We start from the raw sequence: 22063 nt of genomic DNA on the forward strand, positions 1-22063 counted from the left end.
GTCTTTCCGAGTCTTTCTAAAATCATCCTCCTGATCATTTCTTATAGAACAATAATATTCCATAACATTCATATACCATAACTTATTCAGCCATTCTCCAACTGATGGGCATCTACTCAGTTTCCAGTTTTTTGCCACTAAGCTCCAAAAGGAGCTGCCACAAACATTTTTGCACATGTGGGTTCCTTTCCTTCCTGTAAGATCTCTTTGGGATATAGACCCAATAGAAATACTGCTGGATCAAAGGGTATGCACAGTTTGATAACTTTTTGAACATTGTTCCAAATTGCTCTCCAGAGTGGCTGGATTCGTTACAACTCCACCACAATGCATTAGTGTCCCTGTTTTCCCACATTCCTCCAACATTCATCTTAACCAATCTGAGAGGTGTGTAGAGGTATCTCTGAGTTGTCTTAATTTGCATTTCTCTGATCAATAGTGATTTAGAGCACATTCTCATATGATTAGAAATAGTTTTAATTTCTTCATCTGAAAATTGTTCATATTCTTTGATCATTTATCAGTTGGAGAATGACTTGGATCATTTTTCAAGATTTTTCAAGAAATTGTCAAGGAAAACTGCTCTGATACTCTGGAACTAGGAGGCAAAATTGAAATTGAAAAAATCCATCAGTTTATCTTGAAAGAGATGTTTTATATATAGGAATATTATAACCAAATTCCCGAGCTCCCAGGTCAAGGAGAAAATATTGCAAGAAGCTAGACAATAACAATACAAGTATTGTGTAGCTGTAGTTGAAATAATACAAGATCTAATAGATTCTATGTTATAGGATCAAAAGACTTGGAATATGATATTCTGGAGTGCAAAAGAGCTAGGATTACAAGCAAGAATCACTAAATATAATAAAACTGAAGATAATTTTTCAGGGGAAAAATGGCTATTCAATGAAATGAGGAATTTGAAGCATTCTTGATATAAAGACTCCAGACCTCAATAGAAAATTTGATTTTCAATTTGATTCAAGAGAAGCATAAAAAGAAAAAAGAGGAAAAGGGAAATCAGAAGGGACTAATAAGATATATACATTCCAATATGGAGAAATGATATTTGTAACTCATAACTCCAAGGTCATAGTTCCAGGTGGCTCTCCTAAGATGAGGAGAAGCTTACACAACCATAAGGGAGCTAGAACCTTGATCACATTTTCAGGGTGGAAAAGAATGTTTATGGTCACCCAGAGATCAGAGCAATTAGGGCAGTTAGAAGGAGTATATATAGATAGGAAAAATCCATCAGTTTATCCTGAAATATTTTATTATATACAGGAATATTATAGACAAATTCCAGAATTCCCAGGTCAAGGAAAAATATTTAATCTAATATCATGGGATATCTTAAAAAACAAAAACAAAAACAAAAAAAACCCAACTAAAATCTAGGAATGAAAAATGGTAATGTGAGTTGAGTATTATGGAATGATATCTGAAAAAAAAAATTAAAGGGTGAGAGAGAAAAGGATAGAATGGAGTAAATTATCTCACATACAAGGGGCAAGAAAAAGATTAAACCTTAATTAATTAAAATTAAATATTAATTAATCAAAATTAATTAAAAATTAAAATTGACTCAAAGAAGGAATAACATTCAATTAGGTATATAGGAAAGTAGGAAAGAAAAGGGATAGAGAAAGAGGGGAGTTCTTAAAGAAGAGAGATTGGAGGAGGTGGTAGTCAGAAGCAAGATGCTTTTGAGGAATGGCAAGATGAAAGAGAGAATTGAATAAGCAGAAAGGGAAATAGAGTGGAGGGAAATACAGGTAACAATCATAACTGAAAAAATTTTTGAAGCAAGTTTCTCTGAAATACCTCATCTTTCAAAATACATGAGAAATGAGTCGAATTTATAAGCATAAGAGCCATTCCTCATTTGATAAATGGTCAAAAAATATGAAATGTTTTTAGATGAAGTAATCAAGGCTAGCTTATCTATACCTGTATGAAAAAATGCTCTAAATCATTTTGATTAGAAAAATTCAAATTAAAACAGTTCTGAGGTACTATCTCCACCTATTAGATTGGCTAATAGGACAGAGAAAGAAGATGATAAATGTTGGAGAGAATGTGGGAAAATTATACCAATGCATTGTTAGTAGAGTTGTGAGCCATTATGATTCAACCATTGTGTAGAGCAATTTGAAACTATGTCAAAAGTCCTATAAAACCATGCATATCCTTTGACCGATATATATCATTATCAGAGAGATAAAAAAACCAAAAAAGAAAAGCATGTACAAAAGTATTTATAGCAGTTCTTTTCTGGTGGTAAAGAATTGGAAATTGAAGGAATGCCTTCCAATTAGGAAATAGCTGAACAAGTTTGTGATATTTAATTGTGATGGAATACTAATTTCCTATAAGAAATGATGAACTAGGTGCTCTCAGAAAACCTGGAAAATATGTATTAGTTGATTAAAGTAGATTGAGTAGAGCCAGGAAAACATTGTACACAGTAACAGCAATATTGTAAGATAATCAGCTATGAATGATTTAGCTATTCTCAACAACACTATGATCTAAAACTACTCTGAAGGCCTTATGATGAAAGGTGCCATCTATTCCCAGAGAAAGAAATGATGGACTCTAAATATAGATCAAAGCATATTTTCTGTCACTTTTCTCTTGGGTTTTTATTTTGGTCTTTTCTTTTACAACATTACTAATATGGAAATATGTTTTGCCTGACTATAATTTCTCTCTTTTTTTTTTTCTTTCTTTTTTTCCCCTTGAGACATTTGGGGTTAAGTGACTTGCCCAGGGTCATGCAGCTAGGAAGTGTTAAGTGTCTGAGGTCAGATTTGAACTCAGGTCCTCCTGAATTCAGGACTGGTGTTCTATCCACTGAACCAACCTAGCTGCCCCCAACTATAATTTCTCAGTGAGGAGAGGAGAGACAGAGAAGGAGTGTGAATTTGGAATCCATTTTTAAAAAAAGAATGTTGAAAAAAATTGTGTATTAGGGAAAAATAAAATGATAAAAAAAAAATCCTTGTCCAAACTCACACACATCTGTAGCAAATAATCTTTATTTTTACAAATTTTCTTCTGATTCAAGGAACTCCCATCATACCATTAATACTCATCAGAAAGATATTGTGGTTTATATAATCAGCAAATACTACCTTATATTTTTTACCTATCACTGCCCCAAAATACTGGGAAAGGGAGGATAATTGGTAAAAATTATTACATTCACACTCGAGAGATTCTTGATTCTTGAAGGGGAATCTGCAAAGTAATTTTCGTATTGCTATATAACACAGACTAAGCAGCATGACGATAGCCTGAAGCACAATTCTTTATTCCCAGGAATACTTAGGAAAAAACCCATAGCTCTTATTATTCAGACTTTTATCCTTTATTAAAGGTTCTCTGATGGCTATAAAAATAGCTTTCAGTAATCTCACTAGAATATGTAAGATCCTTTTAAAAATATATAGTTTTGTGATGAAATGTCTTTTATTTCTCTCATCAGTGATGCTGTCACTATGAAAATCTTTCATTTAGCCAATAATTGCTACTTAGTGGTTGGAAAGGGAGCAGGATCTTCTAAATACTCAAATCTCCTATAAAACCTAGAAAAACTAACTCAGGGACATCAAGAAATTATTAATGATTGCATTTATAAATTAATAGTATATGTCATGAGGAAGGCTATTCCTGAGAGGTAGTAACAATAAAGAACTAGGCAGGACAGGGCAGGATGGTGAGTGGGAGTAGTGAAAAGCTTGAGGAGAATAGGTCACTATTTCTGTTTGGTGTGTTTGCTTCCAGCCCAGAAGGCTGCATGCACATGCATTTGCACACACACACACACACACACACACACACACACACTATTATATGACATATTTTATATTAAATATTAAGATATCTATATAATATTTTATAAGGTTTATTATCCAAAGTTATTGTCCCTTTGATCATCTTTTTATGTATTAATATTGTGTTATAATTTTTAGACGATTTTTATTTTTCTGGGAGGGACTTTGTGGTCTGGTAAGATGCTTGGGTTGACATGATGCTGTTGTAAATACAGCCAAGAGGGCCATGGAGCCCTCAAGGATGACATTAAAGGGCTGTGGCAGAATACAGTCTCCAAAATGGCCATTTGCCATATAAGCAAATTTGACTTCCTGGTTTCAAATATCTAGAAGTGAAAAATAATTAAATAAATATTAGTAGAAATTTGAAGGACTTAAAGCACATATTTGTATCCCATTAACCTGACTGGATCAGATACTTTTATTGAAGAGCAAGTAATAGCTCTCTTATCTACCAATTCGATGCATATTTTAAGGAACTAGAAGCAGAATATAAGAAATTAGAAAAGCAATGACAGAATTTCTCCATTTATACCAAGATCTTCTTTACCTTCATGAATGTTTCATAAAATCTCAAACTTGATGGAAAAAACTTACCGAGAAAGCTACAATGCTTCCAAACCATAAAATGAAGCTGACTTGACTATCTATATATAAACAGTTTTATTCTTGTTCTTAATGTTGCTTATTTATTGCTGTTAATATTTTTGGATGTTAACAATAAAATATCAGTTTATTAAATAAAAACTATGATTATACTATAGGCATGCATTTTTTAGTAAAGGTTTTTATTCACAAAGCATATGCATGGATAATTTTTTCCAACATTGACCCCTGCATAGCCCCTTGCCACAAATTTTCCCCTTCTTCTCCCCATCCCCTTCTCCACCTGGTAGGCAGTCCAATACATTAGGCATGCATTTTTACTGAAGAATTTTTAATGCTCCATTTTTCTCTATAACATCAAAAGGCTTTTAAAAATCAACACAGCAGAATCATGGTTGTTTTTATTACTTTTAAATCAACTGGTTATAAAGCTATGATGTATTTTTAAAAATTATTTGCAAGAACCTGGCTGTATCCTGTTCACTTTTAATTAAGGATGCCCTTTAAAGATCTCTTTTATTAAGATATTATAAATAGGCATATGATCAAAAGTTTTAACGTCCCATTGATCACCTTTTTTGTGTACTAATATTGTCTATTGATTTTCCCCCACTTTTTTTGGCTTCTTCTCTCCCCTGAAATATCTTATAAAATGATCTCTAAATACCTGCAGCAATTTCATGACTGTCATCTCCAGCATGAATTTCCTCAGTGTGTCCACCTGCTCCTCCCAAGTTTGTATTCTTATTTTTCATTAAGATTAATGTTTTAGAGCACATGATGTATGCCCTTATGTTTGAAAGATGTAATTGACATAATAATTTAAAGTCAGAGTTCTTGATGGGATAATTTTTCCCCTGAGGCAATTGGGGTTAAGTGACTTGCCCAGGGTCACACAGCTTGGAAGTTTTAAGTGTCTGAGACCAGATTTGAACTCAGATTCACCTGCACCACCTAGCTGCCCTTGTGGTATAAAATTAAGCCAATGAAGAATATTAGTAATTTAAACTTATTCTCAAAAAAAACCTAAATTCTTAGGCCATTTTATCTCAAGACCATGGTTGTTTCAGTTGCAGTCGGTTTTCAGAGTTGAACTCTACCTAGATGTTTGCTTGTAGATAACTTCATTTATTTAAGTAGTCAGACTTCATCATTCTGGTATAAATCCCACCTGGTCATGGTATATAATGTTTGTGGAATATTTCTGTAATCTAGTGTTTTATTTAAAATATGTGTATTAGTATTCATTAGGGAAATTGTTCATTGCTTTTCTTTCTCTGTTTTTGTTCTCCTTGGTTTAGATATCAAAATTATATCTGCGTTAAGGAAAAAATTTGGTAGGACTCCTACTTACCTCTTTATTCAGATGATGTAGATAATTGGAATTAATTAAAATGTTTAGAAGAATTCACTTATGAATTCTTTTGGTCCTAGGGATTTTTTGGTAGGGAATTCATCTTAGGGAATCATTAGGGAATTAAATTTTGAAAATTTATTCAGTTTCTTTTATTTTAATATTCTGTTTCCTTTTCTGTAAATATGGGTAATTTATATCTTAGCAAATATTTATTCATTTCACTTTAGATTGTCAGGTTTACTGGTATATAATTGGACAAAATAGATCCTAAAATTGTTTTAATTTCACCTTCACTTGTATTTTATTCACTCTTTTCATTTTTGATATTGGTAATTTGGTTTTCTTCTTTCTTTTAAAAAAATAATATTAACCAATTATGTATCTATTTTGTTGGTTTTGTTGTAAAATCAGTTTCTTATTAGTTCAGTGGATTTTATAAAAAAATTTCCATTTTATTAATCTTCCTTTGATTTTGCAGGATCACTACTTTTGATTTGTTTTTTTTTTCTAGTTTATTTAGTTGTCTAACCAGTTCACTGATCTATTTTTTCCTCTTTTTCCCCCCTAATGTAAGCATTGAGCGATATATTTCCCTTATGTACTGTTCGCATCCCACAAAGTTTGATGTTGTCTCATTATTGTCATTATCTTTAATGAAATTGTTTTATGATTTGCTATTTGGCTCATTCATTCTTTAGAATTAAATTACTTAATCTCCGATTAATTTCTAAACTATGCTTCCAAGACCTTTTGAATATAATTTTTATAACATTATAATTCTAAAAGGGTCTGTTTGATATTTCTGCTTTTCTGTGTGTTTGTTATTGAGGTTATTGTGTCTTAATGCATAATTAGCTTTTGTGATGGTGCCATATACAATTGAGAAAAAAGTATAATCTTTTCTTTCTCATTAAGTTTTCTCCAGACATCTATCATAGATAACTTTTCTATAATTCTGCTTGTCTCCTTAATTTCTTTCTTATTCATTTTATGGCTATATTTATCTATTTTGAGAGATTGAACTCTCTCACTAGTATATTCTTTTTATTTCATTCTATTTAACTTTTAAACATTTAACATTTAACTTTTCCTTTAAAAATGTGGATGCTATGTTATTTGGTATATTGTTAGGGTCTTACTAAGTGCTAAGTCAGTACTTAGCCCCTTTAAAAGGAGCATGTAAGAACTCAGGGGCTTGTGGGAAAATTACTTCAACCAATGAACTTGCTCCTTTTAAAGGTTCTGTAAACTCTTTTTCATATGTAAACTCCTCCTCAGAAGTTCAAAGGGGTAAACACCCCTTAAGGCCGGAACCAAAGGTGTGAACTAGAGAATTGTTAAGTACCAACTTAGCACTTAGTAAGAACCTAACATCTCCCCCTTTCTTTTGATTTAGAACATAGGGTGGTCATGACCTTGAAACATAAATCCATCAAGATGGGAGGTATTACACATGACTACATAAATTACATAAATACATAGTAACATAACACATGCTAGAAGTATGTAACAAATAACATGATCAAATAATCATAAATTGAGAATTTATACATGTCCATAAGTCCATTGTCCATTAGTCTCATCTTGTGTTAGGGAATCCAATGATTCCTGCTGGTTTAAAGTTCTTTAACAGTTTCTATAGACAACAGGACCTTTACAGTACATATTTCACTGTCTTTTAGCAAAATATAGTTTCTCTGCTTCTCTCTTTTAATCAGGTCTATTTTTTGCTTTTTTGTATGTGAGACCATGATTGCTTGCCCCTGATTTTTTATTTCTACTAAAGCATAATAGATTCTGTTTCAGCCCTTTGTTTTAATTATGTGTTTCTTACACAGCAATAACAAAATTATATGATGATCAATTCTGATGGACATGGCTCTTTTCAATAATGAGATGATTCAGGCCAGTTCCCAATGACCTCGTGACGATGAGAGCCATCTATACCCAGAGAGAGGTCTGTGGGAATTAAGGGTGGATTACAGCATAGCATTTTCACTCTTTTTGTTGTGGTTTGCTTGAATTTTATTTTCTTTCTCTCTTTTTTTCTTGTGCAGGAAGATAATTGTATAAATATGTATGCCTATATTGAATTTACCATTATTTTTGCCATGTCTGACATATATTGGATTACATGCCATCTAGTGGAGTGGGTAGGGGAAAGGGAAGCAATTTATTCCTTCATGTTCTGAAAATAAAAAACTTCAATTAAATTTTTAAAAAAAGTTTCATTCTATTTCCATTTTATGGGTAAGTTTATGCCATTCACACTCACACTTATGATTACTGTGTATTTTCCTCCACCCTATTTTCTTCTGCTCATCCTTCTTTTCATGTTTTTTACCCTTTTCCTTTGCAGATATCTATTTTGCTTCTTATCACCTTTTCTTCTCTGTAATGTTCTGGTTAGCTTTCTGGAAGTCTTGGGACCAGCCTTCGTTTTAGCAGAATAATCACCATGAGAATAGTCATGGATACAGTCTAAAGTCTTTATTATCTTTATTATCTCCTTCATCTGGGGCCTGGAATGGGTCTAGGTTTCAGTGCAGGAAGCAGGAGAGCCACCAGGACAGTCTCTGTCTTGAAGTCTGTCTCTGGCTGAGTTTGTCCCAGTTTATATGCTCTATTACAATTACATCATTACAGTATACTGAGTATAAACCAATTATATCACTAGGGAACCATTATTTGTTGTAAGATTAAATTAGTCATACCAAGTTCCTACCCTTTACACTTCTCTTAGACCCCTTTTTTCCTGCATCCTTGTTGGATAACATAGATTCTTATATCTGTCTCTGTATGTATATATGTATTCTCCCCCTTTTCAAACAAAATGAAGTTCAAGCATTTCCTATGTCCTGTCCCCTCATCATTTGTATCTCCACTCTTAAAATTCTTTCTTGGACACCTCTTTAATGTGAGATAATTTCCCCAATTATCTTCTTTTCTCAGTGCATCTTTTTCTCACACCTCCATTCTTCTTTTGAAATAATTCCAATATAATGCACTCTCTATGACTCTTTTAAAATACCTTAATAATGTTAAAAGTTCTTAGAAGTTATCTAAGTCATTATAAACAATTTTATGTTATTGAGTCCCTTATTGATTTTTCTGTCGTGCTTATCTTTATATGTGTTTAAATGTGAAATTTTTTACTCAATTCTGGTCTTTTCCTTAGGAATGCTTAAAAGACTTCTATTTCATTATATACCTAATTTTTTTTTTTCCCCTCTGAAGGACTATATCCAGTTTTGCTATGTAGGTTTTTCTTGGTTGTAATCTTAACTCAGTCAGCTATGCAATATAGATTGCCAGGCCTGGAGTTAGAAAGACCTAAGTTCACATTTAGCCTCAGGCATTGTATAGTCTCTGGACAAGTCATTTAAACCCTTTTGCCTCAGTTTCCTCATCTATAAAATGAATTGGAGATGGCAAGTCACTTTAAGTATCTCTGCTAACAAAATCCTAAAATGGGATTCTGAAAAGTTGGACATGACAGAAAAATGACAAAATAAAGCAAAGTTTTGTGCGATTGTTACTGTTACTCTGTGGTATTTGAATTATTTCTTTCTGGCTGTTTATAATGTTTTCTTCTTGACCTGAGAATTTTAGAATTTTGACTATTATTCCTAGTAATATTCTATCATGTCATGTTGGGGTATCTTTCAGGAAATGATTACTTTTCTTTCTGTTTCTAATATATTGAGGCAAGGTTCTTTATAATTTCTTGCAATATGATGTCCAGACTCCTGCCTCCCTGCCTTGTTTTTTTAGTCTTGATTTTCAGGTAATTTACTCTCTTTTAAATTATCTTTCCTTGATCTATTTTTAGATCAGTTGTTTTTACCAATGAGTTTCACCTTTGCTTCTGTTTTTTTTTTTTTTTTTTATTCTTTGACATTTCTTTATTGTTTCTTGATATCTCAATAGAATTATTAGCTCCACTGGACAAATTCTAATTTTAAGTAATTGTTTTCTTCATTTTTGTTTTATTGCTTGCTCTATATTATAGCTATGAATGTCTGAGGCAGGATTTGAATTATGATAAAGGTAATGCACACATGATAATTTTATCCATCATATCCATGCTTCCTGCCCACACATCTTTCACTTACCTATGTTAAAGTATTACATTCTTGTGTTTCTCATTCTGCAAATAATCATAATCAAGAATGCTGGAACAAATTTGGTTTTTGTTAGCTTGTGTTAGCTTTCAGCAGAATCTTTGTGGGAATTGCTTTAATTCATCACATGTCTTATAAGGCTCAAGAAAGCTCAAGGGGGATTCCTTACTAAAGCAATCCTTTTTCCAATAGAGTATATGTATGGCACAGAATTAAGAAAGGGGTTAACTTAATATGATAAAATAAGGTGGTTTGTATCCTATGTCTAATTTATTCATATATTCAGGTCCTAAAATTTGGCTTTATTCTGATCTCACTAGTCTTTCCCTTCTGAGTTGTCTTATTTAGATAATGATGAACCAATATTTTTTTTCATTAGGAAAACCATTCCTGAGGTTCTTCTACTACCTCACCACCATACCATGTTCACTTGCTTGGTTGTATTGTAGAAATATTCAATAACTTGAAATTACTGTAACTCACCTAGATGTTGTGATCACACAATTTATATCCCTGTAAACAAATCTCTAATAACACCTTATATGGACTTCTTGGCATCTTTACGATAATCTTTGGCAACATCATTATTAGTGTATTTGAGAGTATAGTCTTTCATTCAATTAAAAAATATTAATTTAATACATAGTACTAGGCACTATGCTAAGCTTTAAGACTACTAAGGAAAAACAAACAGCCTTTTCCTAAAGGAACTTGCATTCTAATGTAAATAACAAAGTATGTACAAAATACTGAATAGATGAGAAGCATCTGAGGTGATCAGGAAAGACTTGCAGAAATTGAAGGGTTTTGTTTTTTGTTTTGTTTTTTGCTGAGGGTAGTGTGTGTGTATGTTTTTTCCCCAAATACATGTAAAGATATTCAACATTCATTTTTGTAAGACTTTATGTTCCAGACTTTTCTTCCTCCCTCTCTTGGCTTCCCCTTCCCCAGGACAACAAGTAATTTAATATAGGTTAAATGTGTGCAATTCTTTTACAAATTATTTCCATATTTGCCATATTGTACAAGAAAAATCAGACCAAAAGAGGAAACAAAACAAAACAAAAAGGTGAAAATACTATACTTTGATCCATATTAAGTCTCAATAGTTCTCTTTCTGGATGTGGATGGCACTTTTCATCCCAAGTCTATTGGAATTGCTTTGAATCACCACATTGTTGGAGGAGCCAAGTCCATCACAGTTGATTATCACATGATCTTCTTGTTACTGGATTCAGTGTTCTCTTGGTTCTGCTCGCTGAAAGTGAAGTTTGATCTGAGTCTTGTAGGAAGCCAGGAAAGGAAGAAATAGAGGTATGAGGAGAGAACATCATAGGAGAAATGGAGCATCTTCTACAGCAAGTGGACTAGTTATGCTGAATAACAGAGCTAATGAGCACTTGAGCCAGGAATCTAACGTAGATATTCTGGCTTCTGATTCAGTGTTCTTACCACTGTGTCATATGATCAATATAGTTCTGAAATAAACATGCCTATCTGTGAGAAAGTGAAAGAAAAACATGTTATCTTTTTGATATCTTCAACTACTAACTTGTTCAGCCATGGAATTATCATGTATTGAGATCATTGTAAAGGCAGAGAGTTTTGAAAGGCAAAGTAGCGTAATGGTTAGATAGAGAGCTCCTGTTGGAAGATTTGTCCACTGCAGAGGAGAGCCAGTCTGCATTGGATGAGAGAATTTCATGATCAGGAGTTCCCTATCAGGAAACTGAAGGTCCAATAATAAAAGAACAAAACCTGTTGAGTTTATTTCCTTCAAGTAGACGATAAACAAATATGAAATGAAGTGAATTTTGACTTTGGATGATCCTATCATAGGAAAATAGCCAACTGATTATATTTGGGTTTGATTATGGACTCTTCAGCATTTCCATTTGATATGTGAGAAGATTTTAATCTCGATATTGAATGGAATCATATAACTAGGATGACCAGATGAGACATAGACTCTCAGTTCGCTCTTGCTTCTTTTCTATGGTTTCTTCCTTGGAGATAGGGAGAGCAATCCCATCTCATGAAAGAACATGAAGATGTTCAAGAACAAATGAACCTGCGCTATGAGGAACGAATCACGGAACTTCACAGCATCATTGCTGAGCTAAATAAGAAAATTGACCACCTACAAGGAACAACAATCAGGTAAAGTATTCCAGATTGTTTTTCTAATTTCTTTTTTAAAAATTTTAATAGTATTTTACTTTTTCCTAAATTCATACAAAGATAGTTTTCAGCATTCACCTTTGCAAAACCTTGTGTTCCAAGATTTTTCTCCTTCATGTCTCCTTTCCCCCCACCCCAAAACAGCAAGCAATCCACTGTAGGTTAAACATGTGCAAATTTTTCTAATTTCTGAAAAGGAAATGATATAAGTAAAATATAGATTGTGTGATCACAGATGTAGATAGAACCTTTCTTGTGGGAATCTTACAAGGCTCTTATCTGTTTTCCTTTATCATACTTATTTTGGATATTTAGCTGGGTATCTTTCTGTTGTAATCTTTTATAATTGTAGAGATGTAAAAGGAGCTGGCCTCAGGAAGACAAGTTCTTCTCTGATATACACTTGCTCTTTGACTCTCATTGTCACTTAATGTCTCTTAGTACTCCAAGACTAAGAAGTTATGGAGGATAAGAAGTTAGAACAGTTTCCAGTCTGCATGGGTAGACATAATTCCCTTTACTAATGAAAATGCAGATGTAGAGTAGGTATTTTTCTCTTTCATCTCCATCCCTCAACCTAATACTTGGGTACTTATTGATTCAAACTATCTGCTAAATACGGTTTTTCCAGTCATCAGAATGAAGGATTAAAAAACTTATTATTGGTAGAGTTAAGTAACTTTCTTGAAGTCATTGTCATTGATGAACAAAGGCAGGATTAGACTTCAGAATTTTTCTTATGTCTTTTTCTCATTTCTACATTTCATTGATATCTAAAACTTCATCCTCAGCCATTTTTTTTAATCCACTGTCCCAAGTTTATTGAATATGCTTTCCATCATCATTCAGAAAAAGGTTTGATTTAAGTAGATTATTAGATTAGAGATGAAATTTCTTGTTTTAAGAAGGCTCATGGAAGAGCCTTAATAAGGAAAGTAGATAGTTGGTACCTACCTTTGTAGAAATAATAGAAGGTCTATATATAAGCATTTTCTTGGAATAAAAGAAGGTTTGTATAAGCATTTTCTTGCCTGGAATTCTGAATTAGGGCCATAGAGAGGAAAATCCTTTAAAATAAAATTCTAAAGATCTCTCTTAAAATATCCAAAGGGATAGGAAATTGGTAGAATAGTAATTAATCAAAATAGCACTAATAGTAGAAACAATAGTAGTAGTATTTTCTTTACAAAAAATTGTGCAAAAAGTTGAAGCTGGAATTAGCCACATGCTATCACTGATAACATAAATATCTTACTTTTTCATCTTTCAAGATTGCAAAGTTAGCAGGGTTTGGACAATATTGAATTTTTGGTATAAACAATAAATTACAACAAAGTTAGTGGAAACTGATTAATTTATATTTTATATGTAAACATAATCACTTTTCAGATAATCTCTGAGTGTGAGGCCAAATAGATTTAGAAAATTTTTAGAAAGTGGCTTACACTTGTTGAGCCTATGGCATTTTAATGAAGATGAATCATAAGGTAGAAAAAAAATGTTAGAAGAGAGAACATTTTATTATGAATAAATTAATAGACTTAATTTCTATAATGCTTTGAATTTGAAGGAACATTATTGAAATTTTCCTTTATAAATAAAATTAATGATATGAATACCATGAAAATTCCTTTGCTATATTCTTTTTGTTCTAAGAACAAATAAAAAACTGAAGATACATCAGGTAATGGACAAATATTTTCTTTGAACTATTGTAGTTTAGAGGTTATTTCCTCATAATATGATGTTCTTCCCAGAATTTGAAGATTATTTTATCTCAGAATATTTGAAAAAAAATTCCATTGACTATGATTCTTGATAGATTCATATTAGCTATGAAGCTGATGATGATATGAGCTAGACATGACATTGAAGATGAAGGAACATAATGGCTTTGGATAATACTCAAACAAAAGCCATCCATATTATTGTTATTTTTAATCTAGGGTGTAGTTAGTTATATTATAAAGTTTAAGGAAAAATTTTCCAACTCTGATATACTTGACCTTTTTCCAATCAATGAACAGGGAATACAAGCAAACAAACAAACAAACAAAAAACAGTTTACTAGATTATGTTTGGATGAAGGATATAACATGTGTGTAAAAAAAAAAAAATCCATAAAAGATGGTAGATGAAAAGCAACTTCATTTTTAATCAATTTATTTTTTTGAAAGGCAACTTTAGAGAATAAGTTTCCAGTAACTGGGGTCACCAGTAAAACATATGCTGTAGAAGATGGTATTTAGTTAAGGCTTGAAGAAAACCAGAGTTTGTAACACATTCCAGGTGTGAGGGACAGCCAGTGCAGAGAGAAGGAAGTAGAGTATACTGTGTGTGAAATACTGTGGCTGTATGGCTGATCTGTAAAGTAGGAGGGGATCAGAAAAATGGAAAAAGCATGGAACCAGGTTGTGAAAAGCTTTTAGCTGAAATAGAGGATTTTGTTATCTGTAGGTTCAAATATATGGAGTCACTACAGTTTGCTAAATATGGGGACAGAAGGGAAGAACTATGTCTTATGGAACTTTGCAGCACAGATTAAATTCTTTATCCCCTTTGGAATTTAGTTTCTTCCTCTGTAAAATTATAGGATTGGCCTCAATGGCTCCTAGAATTCCTTCTAGCTTTAAATTCGATAATCTTGTAAACTTGTGAAAGATTCTGATTCAGTTAGATCTGTAACAGAGTCAAAATAATTCCTCTTTATTTTTTTGTTAAAGTTTATTTAGAATAAATTAAAGAAAATGCATATGGAATTCATCTCTCTTAATAGGAAACAGTTTAAAGTAGCTTCAAGTAATATTTTTATGGGTCTTCAAACAATAGATGGCTTAAAATTACTTTATTAAATTGAATTGCATTGAATTAAATTGGGTAGCATTATATTTAACCCAATTTAATAAACAATTTGTTTGTAAAACATTGGACCCTTTGATTAAAAAAAAAAAAAAAGATTTAGGAGATAAAACACCATCCCTGCTTTCATGAAGTTTATAGTCTAATAACTCAGTTTTATAGGATGGAATTACTTCTCATAAATCCTGCAGCATCTAGTTCAGTTTGAAGTATGAAGCTTAACTTTCCATTGGTTTTATCAATTCATTAGCTATTCATTCAAATTACTCTGGGCTTTCTTTTTCAAGGGAAAGACCCAGTCAGCAGAAAAGATTGGGAAATTCCTCCACATGCTCTGTATCTGCTCTCATATTCTATGACTTATATGCTAGGGTGTTAGAATATAGCCTTTCTCCTCATTTGAATTGAAAAGTATTTCCAACTCAATAATTTATATTCCCATTCCATTATTAAGTTTATTTTTTTCTACATTCCCACTTTAGTCTATAAGTGAATATATTTGTATTACATATTTATCAGAATAGCAGTAGTCCTTTATCTACCACCTAAATCTAGAATGTGTGTGTTTGGTTTGTTAGAAAAGGAATCTGTATGACTGCTGGGAGAGAGGATATCACTCCTTGGGTGGCTTTGCTCTTGTCCTTTAGTCTTCCTTGAGTAACTTTCTCTTAATCCTTCCATTGTGAGTTATCTTACTGACTCTTTTTTTGTTTAGGGAAGAAGATGAGTATTCAGAATTTAGGTCAGAGCTCAGTGAAAGTCAACAAGAAGTCAATGAGGATTCTCGAAGCTTGGATCAAGACCAAACATCTGTTTCCATCCCTGAGAATCAATCTACCATGGTCACTGCTGATATGGGTAAGTCCTTTAATAAGGGTAATGGATTTGGAGTTAAAAAAAGAACTGAGTTTGCATTCTCCCTCTCTCACTATATGTGAGATTTATTTGTGATTTTGTTTAAGTCAATTAGTTTCCTCATATGCAAGTAAGGGCATTAGACTAAATGATTTCCAATGTCTCTTCCACCCCTAAATTAGTGAACTTATAATGCTTATGCCTATTGCAATAAGGATAGAGCTCTAGTCTTTATCTATCTAATTATGTTATGTGTAGGAAGTATTAATTTGAGAATTTAATTCAAGAAGGCAAAGAATAAATAGTGTCTTTAGATGAACGAAGCAGATAAGGTTCCAAATACATGATCTTGACATAAAAGGTTTTTTATCATAAACGATTCTTTGCTCTATAAACTTTGTCCATAGAAAAGTTTATAAAGTTTTTACATATCATTACTCCTTTAGAAGGTGTAAAGAAGTTTCTCAAGCAACTTAATGGAATTAGAGAGAGGTTAGCCAATGGCTTCCTAAGCATTAGCCTTAGTGGATTTTTAAAAGCAAGATTAAGCTCTCAGAAGTCAATCTTTTCCAGATGTCTAGAAGAGGCCCATCTTTAGAGGGAGGAAGAATTGATTTTTTGCCCTTTTCATTACACCTGTACCAGAATCCATTGGGGAATGGGAGAATTAACTGGCATCAGTTGACAGTGTCATCATAGAGCATAGTCATTGAGACATTGAACCAAAAGACAGTATGCCCAGGAAGTCCATCTCTAGAATTCAGTCGATGTGTGGAAAAGAGAACCCAGGAAACCAAGCAGAATCATCACACTCCAGGAAAAGCAGCATGAGGACTTTATGACAAGAGTAAAAATATCAGAGTCTTATAGTATGAGATGTAAATTCATTGGTAATGTATGTTCCTTACATGTCTATAATCCCCGGGAACTTACTCTGCATTTGTTTTACTCTTCCCAGTGATCTAAAAAGTTTTATTTTATGGAACAATTTCTTTTTACTTCCACCCCGCCCCCTACCAAGATAATCTGAAAGCTCATCATCTTGTAGATGAATCCTCTAATTGGAGGGCTGGAAGAAAGAGCAATAAATTCCTCTAAAACTTTTCTTTTATAAATAAAGAAGATTCAGAACAGTAAATTACCAGCTCAAGGAAGGATATATAATAGTAAAAGAAATTATATTCATGAATGTCCATCTTTTCTTTATTTCCTTGTAGGTTGTTCTTTTGTTCTCTGTTGCACACTTTTTTTTACTTTATTCATTTTTTCCCCTTTCATCTCCCCCACCTCCCACAAGCAGGCTATAATTAAGTAAGGATATATTTGTGTATACATATATAAATATATACATAGACACACATACACACATACTTCCCCCATCTTTCTTATTCTTGCTAACTTTTTGATTTAATTCTGCTCTTTAACTTGCCTTGCTATACTTAACTTCCTCCCTACCAGGATTCTTCCCTTTTCTTTTTCCCTTACCCTTTGCTTCATCCTCCACCCATCCCTTTCCCCCTATTTTATAGATTTTGGAGGATGCTAAATCCTTAATGGTATGTATGTAATGTTGCCTGTTTAACCCATTCCCGATGTGAGTAGGTTTTCAGAACCATATAAGCCTTCCTCTTCCCTCTGATGCCTCTGTTTCCTCTGCACCTCATTTGTGTAACAAAATTACTATTTTTACCTTAACTTTGCCCCAGCCTTTTTTTTTTTTTTTTTTTTTTTGAGTAACCTTATTTCTGATCTCAATCTCAAATGTATGGTAAAGATTTCCCATGTAAAAAATATAAACAAATTGTCCTTGTTAACTTCCTTGAAATTGATTTTTGATATTGATATGTTAAAGTTTCTATTATATTCAAATTCATTGAAAGTCTATTTTCTCATTCAATGTTATGAATAATTTTGCTGAATATAATATTTTTGGCCCCAGACCTAGTTCTTTTGATTGCCAGTAAATATGATTCCAGGACCTACGGTCTCCTATTGTGAATGCTGAAAAAAAAATACAATTCTGTATAATTCTAATTGTCTCTCCAATGTATTTGAATTTTTTTCCTTGTTTCTTACATTTCTACAAAGGATCTCTTTGAGGTGGTGATCAGTGGATTTTTTCTATTTGTCCTTTCTCCAGATGTTCTCTCACTCCAGGACAGTTTTCTTGAATTATTTCTTGCATTATTGTGTCAAGGTTCTTTTTTTGGTCACAACTTTTAAACGGTCTGATCATTTTTATATTTTATCTTCTTGTTCTGTTCTCTAGATCTGTTTTTTCTTGTTAAATGTTTCATATTTTATGCTATTTTTTCATTCTTTACATTGTTTTGTTATTTCTTGGTCTCTTGTAGCTTCATTAAGTTCCCCTTGCCTGAATTTAATTTTCAAGGAGTTAGTTTTATTTTTGAGATTCTAATATTTTCTTTTCTAGTTGGTTAACTTTTTTTTCATGATGTCTTGTTTTTCTTGGATGGTTTTTACTTTTTTGGTGTTTTCTCAGTGTCTTTCATTTGATTTTTAAATTCTTATTTTGAGTTCTATAAATTCTGGGAGCCATTTAATGTTACTCTTTTGGATAAAAGTTTTTTTTGTTGTTTTGTTTTGTTTTGTTTTATTACTTCATTGCTCTCTGAAGATGAACTTCGGTCTTCCCTGTTCCCATAGTAAGTTTCTATAGTTGGGTTCTTCTTTGCTAGTTCATTTTTTTAAATGAGAAGTATTAGTGTAAACATCTAATTGTGGAGTGGATGGTTGGTGCCTCTAGCTTCTCTTCACCTTTCTCCTCTGACCTGGCACCCCAAACCAGAGTTTGACTTTCCTACAAGTGCCAGCAGTGTCCCTACCCCACAGCTTCTGCACTTGCATGTGCTAATTCCTTCTCACCCAGGGCCAGGTCTCTGCAGCACAGCTGGGCCTGGGGTCCCTAATCAGCCAGGGTTCTCTCAATATTTCTGGATTCAAATCCCCAACTCCATGAGCAGTCCGGGAGGTGAAAGTTTTTGTGTTTCCTGCTGAGGCTCCAGCCAAACCAAGCTAGTCCCAGGGTTCCCCACTTGATGTTTTTGTGTAGCTAGCCTGGAGATGTTTACATTTCACACAGGTTAATACCCTGGCCTGGGGTCTTCAGATCTTCTTGGGCTGTATCAGGAAGACCTAAGTTCTGCCCAGTCTTCTTGGCTTATCACTAGTCTTTGTTTACCTTGACACGAAAATTTATTCTGTTTGTGAGGAAAATCAAGAGAGCTTAAAAATTACTGGCCTACTCTACTCTCTTCCCAGAATCTACCCTCAAATGTGTTTCTTGTAAATAATTTATTATACAGTTTGGATTTTAATCCATCCTGCTATCTACTATAATATGTATATTATACATCTCTTTCACATTTTTGGTTATTATAACTAGATATGATCCTATTTTTCCTTTGTTTATTTTTATTTCTTTTTTATCTTGTACCATTTCCCTTCCCACAAGTGTTATGCTTCCAGTCACTACCACCTCCAATCTTTTTTTCCTTCTGTCCTTATCCCTTTTTTACTTTGCTATAGATTAAGATTGATTTCTTTATTCCACTGTTCAAAGGGCATGGGCATTTTTGTCACTTTATTTGCATAATTTCTTTCCAAAATGTCTTTATTCACAATTTCAAAATATACTATTTCCATCTTTTGTAATTTTTGTTTGATTATTGGGTATGAAGTAAAATCTCATGGTTTTGTTTTTTTTTTTTAAATGATTAGTGATTTGAAGCATTCTTTCATATGATTCTTAATAGTTTGCAATTCTTTTGAGAACTGTTTTTTTTAATACTCTCTGACTATTTTGTATTAGGGAATGGCTTTTAGCTTTAGATACACATGTATGCACAAATGCATATATGTTTGTGTTTTGTATGTATTATAATTGCCAAACTCCCATGTAATTAGTATGAGAGGGGGCCCAGTTTTGAGAGCATATATAATATGCTCTGCTTGATATCAATCTACATGAAAGCTTGATTGTTTTAGCTGAAGTATAAAGACTTCCAGGGATCCTTCATAATTATAATGTATCATAAAAGAAAAAGAAAAACAACATCCTGGCCATTATATGTGTGCTGCTTATAACCTTGTGTTAACCTTCAGAAGAGATTATCTGATATATGCTAAATAGCCTCAACTTGTTGCTAATGGTAAGTACAACCTGTTCATGTAATCAGAAGTGCTCTTCTTTTCCCCAGATCTCGTCCCTCAGAATTAATTGATCCCAATTTTTAATATATATATGTAATATATATATAATATAACACTTGAGGGGGCAGGTAGGTGGCTCAGTGGATAGAGCACCAGCCCTGAATTCAGGAGGACCCGAGTTCAAATCTGGTCTCAGACACTTCCTAGCTGTGTGACCCTGGGCAAGTTACTTAACCCCAGCCTCAAAAAAAATAAAAAATAATAATATAACACTTGAATAAAACACTTAAGGCTACCAGGTAGCTTAATGTATTGCTGGTCAGTCTCAGATCTTTACTGTGACTCTGGACAAATCATTTAATCTTTTTTTGCCTAGTAAGTTTAGAGATTAGTTTTCTCACCTCTAAAATTAGCTAAAGATTGAAATGACAAATTACTATCTTTGCCACAAAACCCCCAAATGGAGACACAAAAGGTCAGACATGATTAAATGAAAATGGAATGAGGAATAAGGATTCAAGTTCAAATGTGACTTCAGAAACTCATTGTGAACTTGGACAACTCATATAATCCATTTATTTCAGTTTCCTCAACTATAAAATGAGAATAAATAGGTTGTTGTGGAGATCAAATGAAATAATAATTCTAAAGCACTTAGCACAGGGTTTTTCTTAAAATAGTTGCTATGTAAGTTGCTATGTACTCATTCTTTTGTTCCTTTCTTTTCATAAGTAACTTTACAAAATAAAATGATCTTTGTTATTTTACATTTTTGGTTATCTCAACTTAGCTCTATTTCAGAGCTATTTGCATGCGCAAGTGCTGAGTGTATATCTGAGAACAAAAATAAACTGAAAAAAATATGATTTTTATTTTTGTTTTAATCTTTAATAAATGGTGACTGATATGTGTTTGATATTAAAGAATCCTAAAGCTTGTATTTTTTATTTTAAATGCCTTTTATTTGTTTTTATATTTATTATTTCTCAATAAACAGTACAACCATAACTACTTGCACCACTGATTGCAGCAAATATACCTGAATATATTTTGAATATTCCCTATTTCTAGATCTCTACTTTCTTATTTAAAAAGTAAAAGATATTTCTGTATTTCTTCTCTAAGGCCAAGATTGGCCTTACTCTTTGATGGGATCATTTATTTTTATTATTTTCTTCCTATTATCTGAATATAATCTGAATATTAGTTCATCAAAATCCTGAGTGTTGTTTTCCCTTTCTCCATATTTTAATGTTTTTATTAGTTATTTTTAATACTTTTAAAATTTGAAAATTTTCTCACCGTTTTCAAGTTCCTTTTTTACCCACTGGGAAGGCAAAAAAATATGATATTTCAAAAAAAGGAAAAAAATAAAGTGAAAAAAATTATACTTTGATTTGCACTCCTACTTCATAAATTGTTCCCTTTAGCATTTCCCATTTCTGTTTATTGTGAGACAGTACTTCAGGATTATTTTAATTTACATTTCTCTAATAAATCATAATTTAGAGCATTTTTATTTCACTATAGATAATTATGTTTTCTTCTGAACATTGCCTTGTATATATCCTTTGACAATTGGGAAATGGCTTCTATTTTTATATTTGATTGATTTTTATATTTCATATACATTTAAGAAATAAGACCTTTATCAGAGAGACTTGCTGTAAAAACTTTTGTAAAAACATACTTCATTGTCAAAACTTTTTAGCAAAATGTACTATAATGCTGGAGAAACTGAACAAGATAGAGATTAGAGAACAATTCAATAATTTATTTAGTGGAGAGATTTACTGGGACCAAATGCATCCATGGTTTGGTCTCAGGGCTGAATGAGACTCATTCAAAAGAATCCAGCCCTGAATGTCAGATATAAGATTCTTTTATAGGGTTACAAGAAGGATGACATGATGGGGGAGGTACCTGGATGGAGATGACCTAATGAGGATGAGGATGACATAATGGAAGCAGGCACCTAGGATGACATAATGGAGGGAGGGACTGGAAAGGCTCCTGATATTCTAAAGATGTCTAAAATGGATAAAGACCTTTATCCCATCAAA

General features: G+C 32.6%; 1 protein-coding gene across 3 annotated transcripts in view; it reads left to right on the forward strand.

The window, feature by feature from the left end:
* Positions 1-22063, forward strand: part of MCC (MCC regulator of WNT signaling pathway) — a 242071-nt gene that overhangs the window by 125792 nt on the left and 94216 nt on the right. For 2 of the 3 annotated variants that reach the window (XM_074280684.1, XM_074280683.1), the window contains 2 exons: positions 11950-12092; positions 15688-15830. In XM_074280684.1, coding sequence (XP_074136785.1) covers positions 11950-12092; positions 15688-15830 — 286 coding nt within the window. Of the gene's footprint in view, positions 1-7408; positions 7766-11949; positions 12093-15687; positions 15831-22063 lie in introns of those variants that run through there. The other variant, XM_074280685.1, reaches the window with a different exon arrangement.

This window comes from Sminthopsis crassicaudata, chromosome 1, assembly GCF_048593235.1.
Source record: "Sminthopsis crassicaudata isolate SCR6 chromosome 1, ASM4859323v1, whole genome shotgun sequence".
Lineage (NCBI taxonomy): Eukaryota > Metazoa > Chordata > Mammalia > Dasyuromorphia > Dasyuridae > Sminthopsis > Sminthopsis crassicaudata.